The 22811-nt window shown below is 39.7% G+C and overlaps 1 protein-coding gene across 8 annotated transcripts in view; it reads left to right on the top strand.

Moving 5' to 3' along the window:
* The window catches only part of LOC140478939 (inactive N-acetylated-alpha-linked acidic dipeptidase-like protein 2), a 950375-nt gene that overhangs the window by 835662 nt on the left and 91902 nt on the right, over positions 1–22811 (top strand). For all 8 annotated transcript variants that reach the window (XM_072572597.1, XM_072572592.1, XM_072572595.1 and 5 more), the window contains one exon: positions 14776–14871. In XM_072572597.1, the coding sequence (XP_072428698.1) occupies positions 14776–14871 (96 nt within the window). The remainder of the gene's footprint in view (positions 1–14775; positions 14872–22811) is intronic.

Below are 22811 nucleotides of genomic sequence, written 5' to 3'. Positions count from 1 at the left end.
AGAGAAACCTAGGGATTCAGGTTTCATTGTTCTTTGAAAGTTCCATCACAGACAGAGTGATGAAGAAGGTGTTTAGCATGCTTGCCTTCATTGTTCAAACCACTGAGTATAGGAGCCAGAATGTCATGTTGAGGTTGTACAGGACATTGGTGAGGCCACTTTTGTACAGTTCTCGTCATCCTCCTATAGGGAGGATGCTACTAAATTGGAGAGGGTTCAGAAAAGATTTACTTGGATGTTGCCTGGGAATGGAGTGTTTGAGTTATAAGAAGAGGCTGGATAGGCTGGGACCTTTTTTCCCTGGAGTGTAGGAGGTTGGGGGTGACCTTTTAGAGGTTTACGAAATCATGAGGGGTGATGACAACATGAATTGCAAAGGTCTTTTCCCTAGGGTGAGAAAAGTGGTGGGCATATTATTCAGGTGAGAGGAGAAAGATCTAAAAGGGTCCTGAGGGGCAACTTTTTCTCACGGAGGGTGTTTCGTGTGTGGAATGAACTGCCAGAGGAAGTGGTAAATGTAGGTACAGCTACAACATTTAAAAGATGTTTGGAGAAGTACATGAATAAGAAAGGTTTAGAGGGATATGGGCCAAATGCAGGCAAGTGGGATTAGTTTTGTTTGGGAAACTTAGGCGGAATGGACAATTTGGACTTAAGTATCATGGATAGGGTAAATAGGCAAAGTCTTTTCCTTGGGGTCGTGGAGTACAGAACTAGAGGGCATAAGTTTAGGGTGAAAGGGGAAAGATATAAAAGAGACCAATGGGGCAACGTTTTCACACAGAGGGTGGTACGTGTATGGAATGAGCTGCCAGAAGAAGTGGTGGAGGCTGGTACACTTGCAACATTTAAAAGGCATTTGGATGGGGATATGAATAGGAAGGGATTGGAGGCATATGGGCCGGGTGCTGGCAAGTGGGACTAGATTGGGCTGGGATATCTGGTCAGCGTGGACGGGTTGGACCGAAGGGTCTGTTTCCATGCTGTACATCTCTATGACTATGACTACTGTGCTGTGACTCTGTAACCATGGTGATGAGGAATCCTCAGTTGAGGAAGAAAGTGGACATTTTAGAAGCCACCATGCAGAAGCTGGCATCGTTCAGACAGATGCAGTAGAGACATAGAAACTGGGAGAATGGAACGGAGTCTTTACAGGAAGCAGGATGTGAGGATGTATAGTCAAGGTAACTCTGGGAGTCGGTTGGTTTGTAGTGGATATTGGTGGTGAAGAGTCAGAGAGGGACACAGGTGAAGGTGAGGGCAGGGTGGAAATTGGAAGTGAAATTGATAAACTTTTCCAATTCCGGATGAGAAAGGGAAGCAGCACTGATGATGTCATCGATGTACCAGAGAAACTGGGTGGGGGCCCAAGTAAGATTGGAACAAGGAATGTTCCGACAAACAGGCCTAAATGGGGCTCATGAAGATACGTTTGACCTGAAGAAACTGAGGGGAGTTAAGAGAGAAGTTGTTTAGAGTGAGGACAAGCTTGGCCAGGCGGAGGAGAGCGGTGGAGGATGGGGACTGTTCAGACCCTTTTTCCAGGAAGCCGTGGAGTGCCCTGAGACTGTCCTGGTGGGGGATGGATTTGTAAAGGGATTGTGCATCCATGAAAAAGAGGAGGTGGTTGTAGTGTGGAGAGTGGAAACTGACGTGAGGGTTTCAGAAGAATCATGGATGTAAGTAAGAGGTGATTGAACAAAAGGAGTGGGAAAAAAGAACAGAGATAGGGAGAGGTGAGTTTTGTGGGGCAAGAGCAGGCAGAAACAATGGGTCTATCTGTACAGTCCTGTGTTTTGATTTTGGGAGGGAGGTAGAAGCGGGTTGTGCAGGGTTGGGAAAGTATGGGCTTGGAGACAATGGAGTGTGATATTACTGACCATTGTGGACAAAATAGTCTGATGTTCAATGGTGGGGTCATGGTCGAGGGGGAGATAGGAGAAGGTATCTGAGAGTTGGTACTCAGCCCCTCAGTATGCCAGACAACAACAGCATAGTCAGGATTGGATTGGAGAGTCAGTTCAGAGGGAGATAGGTTTGAAATGGTAAGTGGTGGGGTGGGTGAGCAGAGAAATTGAGACAACCAATGTCACATCTGCAGTTCTCAATGAGCGGGTCGAGTGCAGGTAAAAGGCCAGCAGGAGAGCTCCAGCTGGAGGAAGTGTGTTGGAGGTAGATAAAGGTATCGATGGGACGTGGAGAGAATCTTTGTCCAACGAAATAGAAAATTGAAAATATTTGAGATGTCTTTGCCTCTGGGAAGATTTAATAATGATATTAGAAATTATAAAGACAAGGCAGACAGTACAAATTTCCACTCATTGCAAAGTATAGAAATTAGGAAAAATATTATAGGTAAAAATATTATATCAGAGAGAATAAAGCTGTTTTCCATAAGGGTCTTGAGGCTGTAGATGCTTCCCAGAGTTAGTTATTAAAGTAGATCCCATATCAGTATTTAGGAACAGTACAAAAATGGTTTAACTAAACAGGATCAAAGACACATGGTGACAGCTGGGGACATGGGATTAAGACTACTGCTCACATGGAGGATAAATAGCAGGCTGGCTGAGCCAAATGACCTGTTTCTAAATTATAGTTTCTTAGTACTTAGATTGATTTATTGAATAATAGCAGATGACTAAATAGTCACAAGACTAGAAAAAGGTTTCACAGCAATTATACCATTTCAGGAAGTAACAAATAACAAAAACCCTTGTTCTGCATTAATGTGGAAAATAATCTGAATTTTGAAACACAACTAGTTAGTTATTGTCATATATTTTGTGTATCTAACCCTAATGGCTTCAAAGGGATTGCTGTTTTGATACAATTGAAACTTAGAAGTGAACAAGAGGTTCTTTGGTGCTCTGAAATTTGTCTACAGGTCCCAGTTAACTAGTTCAGCACCAATACACATGCCCACGGGGTTAACGTTGCTCAGAGTAAAAGTCGAAGTTCCAGAAAGATGGGTTGAGCACTTTAACCACATCCCCAACTGGCATTAATTCGTCAATAAATAAGCAATCAACAGATTGCCACAGGTTGTCATCAACTGTTCACTCACTGACCCTCCACATTGCTAAAATCAACAACACAGTCAAGCTCCTGTCCAGTGCTGAAACCCCAGGAGGTCACATTATCCCAGCTGAGATCTGAAAGGCGGAAGGTGAATGCCTCACAAGAAACTCACTGAACTCTTTCAGGTTATGGGAGAAGCAGAGAACAGTCCTGCAAGAACACAAAGAAACCTTGACTGTCCTCTTGTGGAAGTGGAAAGGAACCCGTCAATTTTGTGAGAATCATAGAGGAACCTCTCGCTGTAGTCATGGGCAAAGCCTTTTCCAGAATCCTCTGAACCACGTAGTACAACATCTTGACAGGATCTGCTGCCTGAGAGTCAGTGAAGCTTTCGAAAAGGCTGAGGGACTATTTATTTGATGTGTGCTGTTAGCTAACTGTGGGAGAAATGGGAAGAAGGGAACAAAGGCCTCTACATTATGTTTGCTGACATGACTAAGGCCTTTGACATCAGTTGCGATGACCTTTGGAAGTAAGGAATTTTGGGGCTGCCTTGAAAAAAGTATTCACAACAGTGTGACAGTTTCATGAGGGCATGCTCATGTGTCCTAGATAATGGTGACTCCTCTGATCCACTCCCTATTACAATAGCTTTAAACAGGACTGCATGCTAGCACCAAATCTCTTTAACTTATTTTTCTCTGTCATGCTTTCCGATGCCCTCCATGCTGATGAACATGGCACCAAAATAAAATATTGTGTGGAAGGGAGACTGCTTTATCTGCGCTGACTCTATGCAAAGAACAAAGTCTCCAATGACAGACCTTGATTCTCCTGTTTGCTCATGAGAGTGCATTGGTGTCAATGGAGAGCTAGCCATGCAAAGCAGCATGGAATTGTTTTTCAATACATGTGACAATTTCAGTCTTAAAATAAATTCTTGCCAAATAGAATAGTAGTATTACCCATTCCACTCTGTACATACAAGCCAGGATCATGTGAAGAAGCTCAATAATTTTCATTTAAGCTTTTTTTGGAAACTAATGAAGATCAGATATCAGGATATAATAGCAAACATTGAGGGGCTTATCTAAGCTGTTGTGCCAAACACCCACACGTGATACTGAGACAGTCACAACTGAGTTGGGCTGGTCAGATAGCTGGAATGTCTAATCCTGTGATTCACTGACCAAAGCAAATCTGCTGTGGAGAGTTTGAGTCCTGAGTGCACTCTCATAGCTGTCAAAGAAAGCACAACAAAGACACTTCAAAGGCTTCACTGAGAAGTTTTGATGTTGACTTCAATTCCTTATAGAAACTCATCCAAAATCACTGCATTAGGTATAAGAAATAAAATAAAAACAGTGTAGCCTCCATCAAAGCGAAGTACCCCTCGGAGCCAGAAAGAAAGCACAAGGAGAAAAAGTCCTGAGCTAGCAACTCAGCCAAAACTCAATTCACTGCAGTATCCTGTTCTGTTTGCAGCAGAACCTTTCAGGTACAGATTGATATTAACAGTCATGTACCAGAATTGTATAAACCAGCTCAGAGCATCATTGTGGTCATCTTCACCTCCAAGGATGAGCAAGAGGAACAATGGAAATTTAAAATGTGTTTTTCAAAATTTAAAATGAGCAGCCAATAAATTATAAAGCATGAATTGAGTTGTTTCCTGTCAGTAATCAAATTGTTCTGTCCAACCTAAATCCTACTGCAAACATTCATTGATGCCCATTAATGGGTGTATTTCACCAACAATGGACTAGACAAATATCAGTTGATTTGCAATTTGTGTAAGTAAATTCCACAATTACTATATTTTGACTTTGTGTTTGGTTTTATTGCTGGTAAATTTCTTTAATATACTTTACATTCATCAGCAAGAGAGTAGTAACTAATGTAAGCTACGAACTACTGAGGTGAAAGGTGGTATTCCTGATGAAGGGCTTTTGCCTGAAACGTCAATTTTCTTGCTCCTTGGATGCTGCCTGACCTGCTGTGCTTTTCCAGCACCACTCTAATCTTGACTCTGCTCTCCAGCATCTGCACTCCTCACTTTAGCCTACTGAGGTGAAGGTGCCTACACTTGTCAGCAAGAGAATACTTGAGTCTATAAGGTATGAAAATGAAAGTCAAAGGGAATTGAGGGTCAACTCTCCATTGGTTGTGGGAAATATTTAGGACACAAAGATGGTTTTAGTTTTTAGGTCCAATCATTTCAGTTCCACAGCCGCATTGCAGGAGTTTCAGCCAAACTGTTGACAAATCCTGTCCACACCAAACCTAGCAACACCTCCAACCCCCAGCCCATTCCCAAACCTCACCAACATTTCTGTGAGTTGAGTCTGCTAATTGTCCCATCTCTATTGGTCTTGGCTGCACTACAGGTAGTTCTTCTGGAACATATGTTTTGTCAGCGCGCATCAGCAAAACGCAATTGATGAATCATTCACGTGGTTTACATAATGCAAACTTTCTGCTGGACAGATATAGTAGGTATTCCATAGCGCGATCTTCTACAGTGTGTTTTCGGTCGCAGTTTCCCATAATGCAATTTTCTATAGCATGAAGTTGCAGGGGAACAAAGTGGTCGCGTTTAGGCAGAACGATCCGTATACCTATTGTTCCCCACCAGGACTGAATCAATGATGGGCAAGTGAGGTTTGAGTGAGGACTCATCGTTAAGGAGGTGATTAAAATCCTCACCTGCTGAATTAAATCAGGTCAATTATTAAAGGGAGGAACAATAAAACTCTCTATCAGCTATCTCATAATGAGCTCTGTAATCATAATAATAAGTGACATAGCATCCTGCTACATTACTGAAACTAAATTGGTAACCCTATAGCAACTGCTGATATTTCTAAAAAGCTGCTCATTCCTGTTAGTTGCCACAGTAATGCATTTACTGCAGTTGTTTCTATGAATGATCACTATGGTGTCAGAAGCAAGGCTGGGATCAGAAAGAAGTGATGACAATTGACTTATTGTGACTGTAGTCATCACTCAAATCACAAATCCACAGTTTACCAGAGGGACTATGGACAATTAGTTGTGCTGTGCTAATTGTCACATTTGTCTTTAAAAAGAACCAACTGGATTCATTTGCTAATGACAATAATGTTTGGTGCTGTAGACCCGACACTGGAGCAGGAGACAGACAGATGATTAAAGCATGAGCTTGTCGCATCCTCCTTTAATTAGCTTTCTATCTAACATTTCAGTGCAGAGCTTGGGTATTTGTGCAGTGAGGCTGTGATGGTTTTATTTGGCTGTGTTGGATGTCAGTAATCTCAACAATTATGTTGATGTATTTTCTATGTGGTAGATCTTAAGGAGGGAAACTCTCTCTTCATGAATTTCCCAAAAAGTAGTTCTTTTCTTGCTCACTTATACCTATCATAAATATTTATTCATTGTACAATTCCATCTATTGGATTAAGGTTTAACTCTTGCCCTGTATAAAAAACAGAATTGAATCCAGAGAAGATGATTTGTGCTTCAAGAAGTAAGTACAAATTATTTGTATGTCTTTATCTGATTTGTATTTCTCTGTTATCACAATGGGTATTTATTGTGAGTAAACATGCAGGGTCAATTTCTGAGGAGTGCCAATCACACACCGATTGCCACGCCTCTCTTTTTATTTATGAAAGGAAGGATGCTCCACATTTATGACACAAGACTCTGACCAGGTTTGTTCTGACAGCTCCCACATAGTGCAGAACAATTAGCTGAAGACAATCAACCCCTCCTTTTTCATTGCAATTAGTTACGGCATTTTGTAATTTATAGGTCCAACATTTCATGGAGTTATGAAAAGATAGTGTGTGAGGTTAGTATAAAATGGCAGTGCCAAGTAGGTAGGAGTATGTTAGCAGATGAGTGGAGTAGTAGCTGGATAAGGTGCCAAGGTACTCTGGAGGAGGTGCTGTTAGTCAGGGGTTAGACTAGATTTTTAATAGTCTGACTCTCCTGAGTCACCATTTACTTAACTAAAGCAGAACCCTCCAAATTCTCCAATTTAAGTGGATACTTTTGAAGGGTTACACGTGTAAGGAAATTACCCAGTGGAATCTTAATTTCTGTTACGTCATGGATTCCGTGGTGTTCCCAATGTGCAACTATCATGGAAGTTGCAGAAACAACTCTCTAGCTATTGGAAAATGTGGCCATAAGTTATAAATAAATCTGGTGATGTTAAGAACTAAATTGTAACTGCAAATATTATTGCATATTGTCTCTAAGTAAGCCTTCAAATGTTGCTGACAAGAAAACTTAATTACACTGAAATATCAGAATTTATAATAATAATGAGAGGTAGTATTTGACACTTTCTTGTTTGTATTTCACAATTCTGTTTCTTGAAGGTTGCTTATTCCTTAAAGGGGTGGCATGATTGGCAGGAACATTATGATAGGAACACTTTCCTCCTCTGTTGCATTAAAAGTGCTGCTTTGTTAGAATGTTTCATTGACTAAGTTAAAATGAATCAAGATAATTGTTCGTCAGACATTAGGAAGTTACAAATCAAAAAGCAGCCATTGCAGCAAAGTCATATTCACAAGCCAGTAAGTAGCACGCACTCAACAAAATCAATTTTTTTGTTAGTTTCTATGAGCAGGGTATGTTGTAATTTCACAGATGAAATTTCATGTGTATGATAATTACAAATAATTTAAAAACATTGTAGTATTGCAATCACGGAAGGTTGGACAGAATTATGCAACTTGAAATTTTCTCAAAATGAGATTTTTTTGAAACTGGAAAATCAAACCACATTCCTTCTATCTTTGATCAGATTTTTGAAGTGAGAGTAAATCAGTATTATGGGTGCAATGAAAATACTATTCCTAATTTACATCTTCAGTAAGATGTGTAATATTCTTTACCTTAGTCAGTGATATATGATATTCCTGCAATATATTTCCTGTAATTCAATCATAGGAAACTGATGTCATATATAGGTAATAGTCAATAGCAGCTTCAGAAACAACACTGTGGCATTACTCATGAATAATCCCAGAGGGGTCTTGTTAGTGTATATAATCTAAAACAGTCATTTGGAACTAAAGAGCAAATGGGAAAATTGGCAATGAGATTTAGAAAAGCATCAGTTCTCAGTAGGATGCACCAGATTGTAATTATAGGGGATCAACTTATTTAGCAGACAGACAAATGAACAATTAATTAACACCATGGGATTTAAAGAGATATAGAATTTGGTCAAAATTATAAAAGGATCTAAAACAATTTCTCCCAATAAAAATACTGGCACTGAATCAAAGAGTATTCGGAGGTAACCTAGTGTTTGAAACATGCAGATCATTTGATTTCCAGTTGGTTTCAACTTATTAGAAGACAGAGTTGTTGTAATAGCGATATGCTGTAAACCAACACAATTAAAGGGCATGAACAAATAAATACTGGATATTAGATAATCCAGATTATTTCTCTATGTTATAATGAGCTCCTTTGTCACATAACTCTGTCGAGTTGTGTCTATTTCTTTTGAGTTTAATTTCTGCAAAGTAACAGATTGGGCAAAGATCACTATTTTGTATTGCTTGCAGTAAAAGATACAGGCTCTGCAGCTCCTGTGATTCAGTTCTGTTACTGCAGGTACTGCAAAATTCCCTTCCCAACCCCCCTGCCATCAGTGTGAAGGCACATAGCTCGTGCCAAATAGCAGGAGTGTGCTCATTTGCATGGCCAGGATGAGAGTATTGCGTGTGCCAAAATCATTTAGTGGCACTAACCCCAGTGCTGGATTGATGTCACCCTGCTGTGATTGTGAAGGGGGTCTAGTAAGGTTCTCAGCAAAGAGCTTCTTAATTTACTGCTTCTAATGAATCAAGACTGGGACTGTTTTCCCCTGGAGTGTCAGAGGCTGAGGGGTGACCTTATAGAGGTTTATAAAATCATGAGGGGCATGAATAGGGTAAATAGACAGGTTCTTATCCCTATGGTGATGGAGTCCAGAACTTGAGGGTGTAGGTTTGGGGTGAGAGGGGAAAGGTTTAAAAGGGACCTAAGGGGCAATGTTTTCACGTAGAGGGTGATGCGGGTATAGAATGAGGTGCCAGAGGAAGTGATGGAGAGTGGTACAATTGTAACATTTAAAAGACATCTGGATGGGTATATGAATAGGAAGGGTTTGGAGGGATAGGTGCCAAGAACTGACAAATGGGACTAGATTGATTTAGGATATCTGATCGGCATAGATGAGTTGGATGAAAGGGTCTGTTTCCATGCTGTACACCTCAATGACTCTATAACTAAGTGTGCTGTTTGAGAGTCCCAAAACTAAGAGGAGCTGCTTTGAAAAATTCTGAGGGATCTCAGTGAAGAAAGATTTGGCTGTTGTTGCAAAGAAGTTGTTTTGAAAAAAAATAAGCTGAGGTAAACCAGGTTTTAAAAGTGGTCTCACCAATGTCCTTTACAACCTTAATATGGCATCCCAATTCCTGTTGGGCCAAAAGGCCTGTTTCCACACTGTAGGGAATCGAATCTAATCTAATCTAATCTAATCTATACTCATTGTTCTGACCAATGAAGGCAAGTGTTCCAAACCCCTTCTTCACTACCCTGTCTACCTCTAACTCCACTTTAAAGGAACAATAAACCTACTGCCCTAGGTCTCTTTGTTTGGCAAAACTCCCTAAGACCATACCATTAACTGTGTAATTCCTGTCCGGTTTGCCTTAATAAAATGCAACACCTCTGATTTGTCTAAATTAACTCTGTCTGCCACTCAGCCCAACTGATCAAGGGCCTGTTGTACTCTGAGATCACCTCCTTCACTATCCACTAGACCACCAATTTTGGTGTCATCCACAAACTTACTAACCATTTTATAGAGTCTTAAAGTCCTACAGCACAGAGAAAGACCCTTTTGCCCAAACTGGTCCAAAATATCTATCCATGCTAACACCATTCTCCTGCACTTGACTCATATCCTTCTAAACCTTTCCTGTCTCCTATATTCACATCTAAGTGATTTATACAAATGACGAAAAGCAGGAGACGCAGCACTGATCCTTGCAGCATACCTCTGGTCACAGGCCTCCAGTCTGACAAGCAACTCTCTACCACCACCCCCTGTCTCCTACCTTCAAGACAATTTTGAATCCAATTGACTAGCTTCCCCTGGATTTTGTGATCTAACCTTCTTTACCTGTCTACCATGTGGAACCTTGTCAAACACTTTGAAGTCCATATAAGGTCTACTGTTCATCAATCTTCTTTGTCACCTCTTCAAAAAACTGAATCAAGTTAGTGAGACACGATTTCCCATGGTCAATAGCTATGTTGACCAGCCCGAATCAGTCCATGCCTTTCCGACATGCATGTAAATCCTGTTGCTCAGAATCCCCTCCAATAACTTTCCCACCACTGACCTAAGGTTCACCGGTCTCTCGTTCCCTGGCTTTCCCTTATAGCCTTTCTTAAATAATGGCACCACATTATCCAACTTCCAGTCTTCTGGCACCTCTCTCATATCTGTTCATGATCCAATATATCTCAGCAAAGGACCCAGCAGTTTCTTCTCCTGTTTCCCACAAAGTTCTGGGAAATATCTGACCAGGTCGTGAGGAATTATCTACATTTATGCGTTATAAGACCTCCAGCACCACCTCCTCTGTAATATGAACTCTTTTGAAGACGTGATTATTTATTTCCCCAAGTTCACTAGCTTCCATATTCTCCTCCATACTAAATACTGATGCAAAATATACATTTAGTATCTTACCCATCTCCTGGGGTTCCACACAGAGGTGGCCACATTGATCCTTAAAAGGCCCTATTCTCTCCCTAGTTATCCTTTTGCCCTGAAAGTGCTTACAGAATCTCTTTGGATTCTGATTAACTCTATTCACCAAAGCTATCTCATGTCCCTTTTTGCCCTCCTGATTTCCCTCTTAAGTATACTCCTACCACCTTTATACTCCTCTAGGGATTTACTTGAGCTGAGCTGTCTATACCTGACATATGCCTCCTTTTGTTGACCAGAACCTCCATTTCCCTCATCATGCAGCATGCTCTCTACTTACCAGTCTTGCCACTCACATGAACAGGAGCGTACTGTCTTTGAACAAAGTCCTCCCCATCCAAGCCCTTAACAAAATGACAGTTCCAGACTATGTTTGAAAAGTCAAAATCCCCTACCATTGCAACCCTATTATTGTTGTAGATATCTGAGACCTCCTTATATGTTTGCCTCGCAAATTATTGCTGATTTTTTGGGGGTCGTATAGTACATTCCAGCAAGATGATCATTCCTTTCTTATTTCCCAGTTCCACCCATATAACCTCGCTGGATGAGGAAGATTCTCACTAAGTAAAGCTGCAATGTTATCCCTAACTAAAACTGCCACAACCTTTCCTCTCTTGCCTTCCTTTTTATTCTTCCTTTAGCATCTATACCCTTGTGTTCATTTTAAAATGCAATTTCTCCAAAATGTCTTACCTTGAATTTCACTCGATGAAGGAGCGAAGTGTATTTTGTTATCCTAAGTGCAGATTCACAATTGTTTAATTGTGATTCGCTGCTGGTCAAATGTCCTTCATCCTATGCCATGATCTTCTATCTGCATATTGACAGTAAATTGTCTTACATTGCTGATTAATTGGCTCAATGTAAAATGCATGTTGTTAACACAAATTTGCATCTTAAAATCTTGCTATTGCCTTATCGTGTTGTGTCTTTGTGAATATATTACTGCATGCGATACTGCTACTCAGATGGTTATCTCTATTCAGCCATAGTATTGACAAGACTCTGGTGCTTTCCCTTGATTTATTTCGTATATTTATAGTCTCAAAATAACGCATTATTTTCATGAATCCATGGAAGATTGAGGCTGAATTTCTAATTCAAAATTAAAAATATTGTCGGGTTGCTAATTAATATTTAATCTATAATGTAATTATTCTGTGTTGTTCAACATTTTCCTAATTCTAAAGTCAAATTTGGAAATTGCAAGGGAATGTTTATTGTGGAGATTACAAAGTACAGTTGAAAGCTGACTATACCTTTCAGACTTTGTCAGAACTAGTCAGTGAAACTAAAATTGATTCATCTCAAGCATGTGTGACAAATATTATTGTACAGTAATGTTGCAGTAAAAAGTAACTCAAAAGCCCTTAGTGAATATCAGCAATTTTCACCCATTATTTGTGCTGTCCTGCAGCAAAGACAGCTGTAAGCAAGGATTCCACAGCACAGTACTGTTTGGCTGATGAATTACATACAAACAGAGACTGTATGTTCATGCAGATGATAAGTAGATTACAGCAAGGCAGACATTTGCAGAATCACATCATGTGGTCAGGATTCCAGGAATATTCCCAAAATTTGGAATATTCAAAAGACAATGCAAGGGCATACACAACAAAGGACTTTATAAGACATCATCCCAGTATAACAGAAATTGTAACAGCAATATTCACAATGACTCTCCATCTCTGCAAAACAGAGAAGGATGAAAACCAACTGATTGTTATAGAAAAAGGGTGATGTATAGTGAGACATCCCCGAGCTCGAAACAATTAATCAGGCAAATGTGCACATACTCACTCAATGAATGCCATCATTTGATTCTTGATTCTTGTAGTAAACTCTGACGTAGATGAGTTAACCTTATTTTTCTGAACAATATTATCCATATGGGTATCAACTAATGTTCAGGTTCATTAAAACGTAAATAGGTTTAGAAAAAGCAATGTAACAATTCAGTAAGCAATGATGCTCAAATTCTCTATCGTGACAAATACTGAAGTAAATCATTGACTTGTTTGTGGGACATCATCCAGCACATTGTATTATTGACATTGTGATGATGTTGCTACTTTAATGTTGCTGTTACAGCTGGGAGATGCTACTAATTTAATCTGATGGGTTAATGAGATGTCTAAATTAGTATTCATCCTATTATTCATTGGAATATTGGTATTCATTTGATAGCCTCCTGAATTGCTAATTTGAGAAACTAGATGCCTCCCACTACAGATCATTGTGACCAAGTTGATGGTCTAAGACTCTTGTCCAGAACCCCAAACAGCCCCTCATCATCCACTTGTGGAGCAGATAGCAGCATCTTCCATACCTTGTATGGATTCAGTTGAAAGCAGTTCACTATCCCAGAAGGGGCACTGAAGCTAGTGGCCTCTACTGTTGGGTCAGTGACGAGCTATGTTGTGACTTATGCTGTATCAATCTTCTTGATACATCAAGAATTTCTTGCACCTAAAAACTACCTGCATGACTGTTGGCTACTGTTTTCCAGGACAGCCATTTTAAGCATTTTCATGATCAGTTGTTCAAGTTCTTTTGAGTGGAAGAAGTCATGTTATTCATAGTGGGATCAGTTTTGTGAAGCACAGTAGAATCACAGTGAATGGAAGTATGGGTTAGCATCAGGAGGTACACAATTAGAGTGGTGTTGAACATGCCTGGCACTATTATGGCAGTAATTAACTGCATTACATAATCTTTGTTGGTGACTGCAGGACCATGAGCCATGAGTTGTATCCTGCATGGAAAGTGGATGAGGGCCATTATTGCAACATGAGATGTACTGGCTGTGTTTCCATTTGCCAACTAATGTCACTAAGACAATGACAAAGTCAAAAAGTGGCATCTTGATCCAAAAGCACAAATTGTGAGATAAAGAGCAGTAATGCCCAGGAAAAAATAAGAAAACAAAGGATAGTGATAGTAATATTTCAAAATATAAGGTATATTCTCTGCAGAGCAGAGAAAAAGAGCAAAATTCTGCAGATGCTGGAAATCATGAAATTAACCAGAAATGGTGATTAAGTCTCAGCAATTCAGGCAATAGTTGTGGATAGAGGAAGGACGGGTTAATGTTATAAGTCCAAGGCTGTGCATCAGAGCTCAACTCAAGGTCCTTAGACTTGAACCATGCAGAAAATGGTGCTAATTGACCTCTATCAATGGATGTAAAACTTTGTTGCTGCTATCTTACCTTTCTTCAATCATCCCTGTGTTCAGTGACCTAAAAAGGATCTTAATCTAGCAACATCTTGATTTTTAAATTCACATCAATGTTTTCAAATCTCCCTATGCCCTTCCAACTTCTACAGTCACATCCATGATATCTGCACAACTCTAGTTTTAGCCTCTTAAGATTCTCTGGTTCAGTTGTTCCACCATTGGTCTCATGCCTTCAGCTGATATAATAATAGAATCCCTGCAGTGTAGATAGAGACTATTTGATTCATCAAGTACACACCAACCCTCCGAAGAACATCCCACCCAGTGCTATACCTTTATCGTATCCCCATAAGCCCACATAACTCACCAACTTAGCCTGCACATCTCTGGACATTACAGGCAATTTAGCACGGCCAATCCACCTAACCTCATCTTTGAACTGTGGAACAGTCAGCTGAGGCTGGAATTGAATTTGGGTCCCTGGCGCTCTGAGGCAGCAGTGCTAACCACTTTGTCAGCGTTTTGCATCAAGTCCCTTAGACCCTGATCTCTGGGATATGACTCACCAAGTCATGGTTCTCTGCCTGTCTCCAAGCACCTTGGGATGCTGTCTTATGTTCAGGTTACTGTACATGTTTTTGTTATTGAACTTTACCATTGTCCATAAACATATTCTATATTTGGAAAGATATGTAATGAGCACCATGTGAAGCATTCCAAATAATATACAAATCTCATTAAGACACATTAATTGCATTATTTCAGCTGTAATTGGTTTTGCTTTGTCATAGGGGCCAGGATTTCTATCAGAAGCAGTTCTGCTGAATGATGCATCGATGGTTGAGACTTATGATCCCAACTTTAACCTTCATGAAACTATTGCCAAGGTGAGAAGGATTCACATACTCTACAAGTTAAAAGATTAAGGTCTGAATCTGTGCTCATGATTCTTTATATATAAACTTGAAAAGCATTCATTTCTTTAATATAGCAGTGCATCATTACCAAGATTCATTGTAGGCGTATGCAGAGTACCAGTACCAGAATTTTCACCTTAATTTTTTGTTTCCTTGGTTATCAGGTTTAGGTTTTGTTTAAACTCACATCTCTTGTAATTCATTTCTTGGGCTTGATGATGTCATTCACTCCCATAAGTGATTTGTGTATTGGCCTCAGTCTATTTTTTGATAGCATCATCCAGGAATATTACAATTCTATCCCCTTTTGAGCAGGACCAGATACTGCCATTTTGTGCATGTATATTCTTTCAATTTTTCTCTCAAGGTAAACTTAATAAACACTTTGTGAGGTGAGACTTAATCATTGAGGTACTTTATTTCCCATCAGTTGAACATACTGAACAAGAGTTATAATCAGATTCAATTATTTCAAGCAATGCAATTTGCCTTTGCACAGTGACATAAAATAATGAATAAGGCTACTCTAAATGATGTCAGCCTGTGGCTTTGATCTGCTTAGAACTAACTTTCTAACATCTCCTTCTAGTATTTTCCTGTTCTTCCAGCAATATATGGCCTTGCTGTTTCTAGGTTTTACAGTTTTACCTCTTTTAAAATAATCTGAGTCCATTGTCAGCTGAATAGCATTGCTAGAGCAGCACTGAATGTGAACAGTAATGGGAATGACAACATTCATTTTATTGTCTCCAGGAATGCATGTTGAGATATCCTACCTGAAACATACATTTGTCATCTCCATTGTTTTGTAAAATTAATCGAGGATTTAATCAGAAGTTAAATTTCATTTAGTGGGAACATGTCCAGCATATAGCACACCGATGTCCACCATGGCAACATCAAAGATAGAACAGTACAGCACAGAAACAAGGCCCTTCAGTCCTGATGAAGGGCTTCTGCCTAAAATGTTGATTCTCTTGCTCCTTGGATGCTGCCTGACCTGCTGTGCTTTTCCAGCTCCACACTTTTTGACTCTGATCTCCAGCATGTGCAGTCCTCACTTTCCTTCAGTCCACTGTGTCTGTACCAACCATGCTGGCATTCTAAATTAATCCTATCTGCCTGCACGTAGTCTGTATCCCTCTAATCCCTCTGTTCACGTGTCTGTCCAAATGCCTCTTAAATATTATCATATCTGCTTCTACCACCTCCCATGGTAATGTATTCCAGGCACCTACCACCTTCTGCATAAAAAAAAGTAATCTGAAATAACAAAACATGACAATAATTATTACCTTTGTTGGTTGAAATCATGGCCCCCTCAGAATGAAAGTACAGGTGAGTATTCCTTTCCCCTGTATTCCATGTGATGATATATGTCATTAATTTCATTCCATTTGCCAGCTTATAGGATGCCATTGGAATGTTGGCAGGTCTGTGAATTAGTAGTTTCAAGCTTACAGTATACATTTTCAGTATGGTAATGCTTTACTGATTTCTGCTGCTGCTAGTAATCTTTGTTGAATTATATAATGTTAGACATATGGAAATACAAGGCTTCAGTTGCATCCCTAATAGAATGACCTACAAATAAATGCTAATGCTGAAATCTTCCATAATTATGGATTGGAATAAGTCTTAGAACAGCACGATAAAAGATGTTGTAGACCAGTGTGGGATTGAAGAGAAACTTTCACGAGATCTGAAGAATGGTCCTGCCGAAAAGTCAACTCTCTTGCTCCTTGAATGCTGCCGACCTGCTGTGCTTTTTCCAGAGTCACCTTCATATCAACTCTGATTCTCCAGCATCTTCAATCCTCACTATCTCCTATTAAAAAGCATTATTAAACAAATTGCTCCACATTGCCTTAGTTAAGTGATGTGAAGTTCAGCTTAAAATATCAGGATGGTCTTGAGTTCACTTACGGTTCTGTGTTCTTATTGCACCTAAGATGGCATAGTGGCAGCGGAGGCATCATGATTTGCTCCGATACCCTGGGCTACATGACAGAAACACTTTTGTCTTTCATTGTTATCCAGGGATCCTTGCTGGAAATCCCTATGGCCAATTTATACTTTCTACATTTGCAACTGATTAATAAGTAGTTAGGAGAGATGGTAGCATAATGGTTTTGTCACGGAGGTAGAAATCCAAAGACCCCAGGGGAAACCTTATGGTGAATCCACCATGGAAGATGGTGGAATTCAAATTCAACATAAAATATGGAGCTAAAAGTCTATTGATGACCATGAAATCATTATCAATTGTCATTAAAACCACCTAATTATTGTCATTGGGCTGCAGTGGGCATTTAGTGGAAAGAATAGCAGCGACAGACAGGTCTGTAAGATGGGATGTGGCGAATGGCAAGTAAACTGTGTGGCCTAGTGCTTTAAAAGTGCTATTTGTTGGAATATGCAGTTGTATACTCAAGGAGATGTCAGCCATGCCACCTCTGCACTGTAAAAAGTTTTGGTTTGTGGTTGCTGTGTATGTACAATGTTGAACTATCAATGTATGACTGGGTGGGGTACTATTGTGGTGCCTGGAATGCTGATATTCCAACATTGGCAAACGTTTCCAATTCTGATGAGTGGAGAAACAAGCTAACATCAGATGAGAGTGGCACTGTAGAGGCATGGTAGGTATTCAACGAGGTGACTTTGCACAAAAGCATGAGAAAAGCCCTTAGATCTTGCATAGAGAAATCCTCCCATCAATGAAAGTGCCACTTTGCCAAAAATGTGGTCAGCTTCAGCCATATGTGTTGAGTGCACTTTGCCAGATTTAAAATCTATTCCAAGACACAAGCAGAAAATTGCTAAAAATTGAAAGCAAAAATGAACAAAACCTCTTATTGCTAGAAATATACAGCATGAATGTATTGATGTGACCTTCTTCTATGTGGAGGCATTTAAAAATATTTGCAAAACTGAAGCAAGTTACAACGAGATTGTGTAATGATATCTGCCATCTGCTGGACTGAAGTCAGAATACAGGTTTCTGAACTGACACAGTATTTGTTGTGCACCATTCCTGGGTAGTTAGCAACTGTGCTGTTTGGATATGTTGTGTGAACTATGGTAATTGAAGGTGAAATATTAGTATAAAATGCATGGTAAAGGTAATGGTAAAAACGAACAAGATAAAAAGGTTGCAGTATGATTGTGTGATGGAAATACAATGCCACCTCGATCTAAAAACATCAATACTTAAATTATAGATTGTAACATCAAAAAAATGGATTCATTTCGACGTAAAACTATTTGGATCACTTTTGAAACTACATAAAATTATAATTAAGGCAGAATCATTCTTAAATAGTAAAATGTAATTTTATGTTTCAAATATTGTTCATGCCAGTTTGAGACCCATGATGTTTAATATTTCAGCAATTTATAATTGCGAAATAAATACTCCTTTGAAATGTATTGTAAAAATGTAAGGGTGATCATCTCAGGTATGTCTAGAAAATAAGACTACCTGATATAATTCCATCTACATAATCGATAGCAAAAAAAAGCCAGGCAGACAACAGGCCTTTCATTACATGTGAATTTATATGATTCTCAAAGACAGATTTAAATAATTTATCAACCTTGTTATGAATGAAAATAAATCTACCGATTATTGTCCCACATTTTGTAACAAGAAGAACGGTGAATCTGTCAGAACCCACTTAATAAGGATAAATCAGACAGTAAACTCTCCACTCCACACACAGACAGGTAAATGAAGACTCAGGAAGTTGCTGTCTCAGTTTCCTTTCTCTTCTAAGAGCTTCAGGATAACTGCATCTCATTGAAACAAGGAAAATGTGCAGTTGCAGTACTTAATACTAAACATGCCAGAAAAAGTTATTGATTGTTAAAATTCACCTCCATTTGAATAAACAATGTGATAAGTTTTAAATTACTGCCAAACAATTTCTCTGCCATAGAGATGTACAACACAGAAGCAGACTTTCGGTCTAACTCATCCGGGTCGACCAGATATCTAAATTAATCTAGTCCCATTTGCCAGCATTTGGTCCATATCTCTTTAAATCCTTCCTATTCATTTATCCATTCAGATGCCTTTTAAATGTTGTAATTGTACCAGACTCCACCACCACCTCTGACAGCTCATTCCATACATTCATCACCCTCTGCATGAAAAAGTTGCCCCTTCGGTCCCTTTTAAATCTTTCCTCTCTCGCCTTAAACCTATGCCCTCTAGTTTTGGACTGCCCCACCTTGGGTGAAAACACCTTTTTTATATACCCTATCCATGTCCGTCATGATTTTATAACCATCAATAAGGTCACCCTTTAACCTCCAACACTCCAAGGAAAATAGCCCAGCCTATTCAGCCTCTCTCGATAGTTCAAACTCTCCAAACCTGGCAACATCTTTGTAAATCTTTTCTGAACTCTTTCAAGTTTCACAACATCGTTCCTACAGCAGGGAGACCAGAATTAAATGTAGTTTTCCAAAAGTGCCAAAACAGTCACAAAATGACCGTCCAATTCCTATACTCAGTGCACTGACCAACAAAGGCAAGCCAACCAAACACCTTCTTCACAATCCTATCTACTTATGACTCCACTTTCGGGGAACTATGAAGCTGCACCCCAAGCTCTGTTTGTTCAGCAACACCCCTTGGCACATTGCCCCATCTGATCAAGGTCCAGTTGTACTCTTGAGAATGTATTCTGAAACTAGGAAAGATCAGTCCCTCAGATTTTGATCATTGTTGGGGATTTGAAAAGAAAATTGGGTGGAATCTTCCCAGGCCCTGAATGATGTGGGCTATGGTGAGAAAGATTTGGGAGAATTCCGAGAAGTTCAGCCACTAGTCCCACAGTTATTTCTAAATAAATTCTGGAGGTCATGATGAGATTCTCGCCAGTGAGCAACAACAAAAGGCTAATTCAGTGTCAGATGTTTGTAGGGGGTGAGGATCTGACCATCCAACCAGGTGCTCCACCATCCAACTTGGCTCTTTCTGCATTATTGTAAGTTCTTGTCTCCTGAAATGAGAAAAAGGAAGGAATTGAGTGAGGTGAAAATGAGTGGTACAGGTGTTATTGTGAGGTTAGATGGAGGAAGAGTGGTGAGGTGACCCAAGTGAGTGAGTAGACAGCACAAAAGCTATGTAGTGTTAGTGGTGTGATGGAACTAAGTGGGTGACAGAAAGTGCTGCTTATGATATTGGAAGTGTTACCTCATGAAGCTTGGTGGGAGCTGAGATAGAGTGAGTGTGAGGTAGCATAGAAAAGATGGTGGCACTTACCCTGGCAGCATGGGGCAAGTTATTGAGCTTGTTGCTACACTACTGGGCCTTCTTTCACTAACCCAGGTGGCAACCTCAGACCAGGCTGATCAGATCTGGTGTTGTGGCGTCTGCCCTGGTTCTCTGCACCACCCCATTCATCAGGACCTCCAAGTCTCTGACGAAAACATGGGGTACCAATTTCCCCTTCTCTGTCATATCCAGGGCAAATGCCACAAACTGTGTGCTATAGCTCCTGACTGGCAATGTATGAGTAGTGCACAACAGCCATTTAAAGATGATGCCAGTACCAAGGATGCTGGTTGATTCATGCTGTGGTGAGTACCTCCAGCTATAACAAATTGGGCTAGAATTTGGTATTTTAGGTAGTTCATGAGACTGGTTTGGGATGACAAGACAAAATAATTTGCAGGGCCTTGCCGAAAGAAATCCTCCATGAACTCTTTGGAATGACAAAATATGAAGGATGTAGCTCATTATTCTGATTTATCTCTTTCTTACCATTCTTTTTACTTTTCTTTTAATCTGATATTCCTTTGTTTCACTTTATTTCACTTATTGTACGTTAATTTGATATTTTATACATCCTGCTTAAGATTCTGTAGCCAGGAGTTTTCTACTGGCTTAGACACCCCAATATTGGGTGCTTTATATTGTATTTGAAGACAAAATCTGTGGATTGATATACTAGAGTGGAGTTTCTTTACACTGTGTCTGCACATACACTGTACCAGAAGTTGTGTGCTCTTATCACCAATGACTCCTTATGACATATCGCAGTCCCTAACTTACAACTATACATCATAGATTCTGAAGTACAACCATTTATGTAATTTCTTAGACTTTTCTTCCCCATGTTCATCCTAACTTGGTGTCTTCTCTTACTAATGTCAGAGTCATGTGATCAATTACATTGTCAAGATCAGCATGGATTCCATTATACCACATCTCCCACCTCCGCCAAATTTCTCTCTCCATGGTCTACATTATTGGAGTTGCTCATTTCTGCTTCCTTACTTGACGATGTAATCATTAATATCGTTATTAACATTATTAATACCATCATCGATGTTAGCACCATGATCATCATCTCCCACACAAACCTCCTCCTTTCCCCAATTCAAATTCGCCAATCTCCAAAGTCCGAATCTCATTGGTTAAGACGATCTGGAACTCTGACTGGTTTCCTCAATCTTGATTTGAATATTGAGTGGCAGTTTACATTGTGTCAGGATTTGTTGTACCATACTGTACACTCTCTGATTCAGTGTATGGCATAGCTATCCCATCTTCTGTGATAACCATGTTTGATGTTACTTTATGGCTCAAGTAATTTCATTGCATTTTTTAAAATTCATTCATGGAAAATGGGTACCTCTTCCTCAACCACTATTTATTGCTCATCGTCATTGCTTTGGCTCTTCCTCCCACTCACTTGCTCTATTTGGCTGATGACCATGGCTTCTGACTATGTCCCTGACAAGCACCTCCTATAGGTGTTCACTGTGCCCATTGGGATATTATCACCTTTTACCACTCTTTAACCTCTCATCTCAAACTAAGTCAACCATACCCTCCTCACCCCCCCAACCTCACCCAGTCTCACATCCTACCTTTAGAGAGACCAGCTTTTCTGATCTCTTCTCTATAGATTCTAACAGTACTTCTCAAGCCTGGTACTTGCAGGGATTATGAATTGCCTAAAGTCAGACGACTTCAAATTGGGTCAGACATCTCACCTTGAGCCAGTTAATGCCTGGCGAGCAGTAGTGTCTATGAGGCAGCCAGTGGGCAGATCCTGACTGACCATTTAGTTAGGAGTGCAGGGGATATGGTACGCCATAGAATCCAGCTCACTATTGATTTCTAAGAGAAATATCATTTAAACTAGCTTTGTTAAGTTTATTGAAAATGTAATAGAAGCTTGAATGTAAGAATGTAGTGGATACAATAAACATGATTTTTTTAGAGCGCTATCAATAATATGCAACCTAACAGACCCTGACCTTTGTCCTGAGCATGTGGCATCAGTGTTAAGGAACAGAATTAACAGAAGACTGGCTGTAAAGCAGAAGGTCAGAGTGTCTGATAGAAGTTGACCTGGGGCCATTGCTATTCACTTTATACTGAAGATGCAAACATTGAAGAGGTATGGACATTGAGGTTTGTGGATGACATCAGATTGAGTGGTACAGGTAATAGTGAGGAGGGTTGCAGAAAAATGGAGGAAGGCTTAAATGGGGCAGAAATTGGCAAGTTTAATTCATTATTGTGAAATGTGAATTGTTCATTTTGGCCAGAGAAATAATGACGCCATTTATTCCTTGGGTCATGAAAGACTAAATCATACAGAAGAACAGATCAGGAATTGCACTCATTAAAAATAGCAACCCATTGATAAGACTACAAAGAATGCAAAAGAAGTATTTTGTTTCAGTTTTGGAGGAATAGAATAAAAGCCATTTAAAAAATGTATTGCCTTGGATTTTGAAATCAACAATGAAGCTATTGTGTGTACATCAACAGGACTAAAGGGCAGGGGAATGGAAAGGAAAACCAGATAAATAAGGATTGGGGTGCAGAGGGTAGGGCTGTGTGCAACAAGAGATTTACAAGGCTGTTACCAAGATGTGAG

Source organism: Chiloscyllium punctatum, chromosome 6 (assembly GCF_047496795.1).
Source record: "Chiloscyllium punctatum isolate Juve2018m chromosome 6, sChiPun1.3, whole genome shotgun sequence".
Classification (NCBI taxonomy): domain Eukaryota; kingdom Metazoa; phylum Chordata; class Chondrichthyes; order Orectolobiformes; family Hemiscylliidae; genus Chiloscyllium; species Chiloscyllium punctatum.
This window is presented reverse-complemented; position numbering and strand designations above follow the sequence as displayed.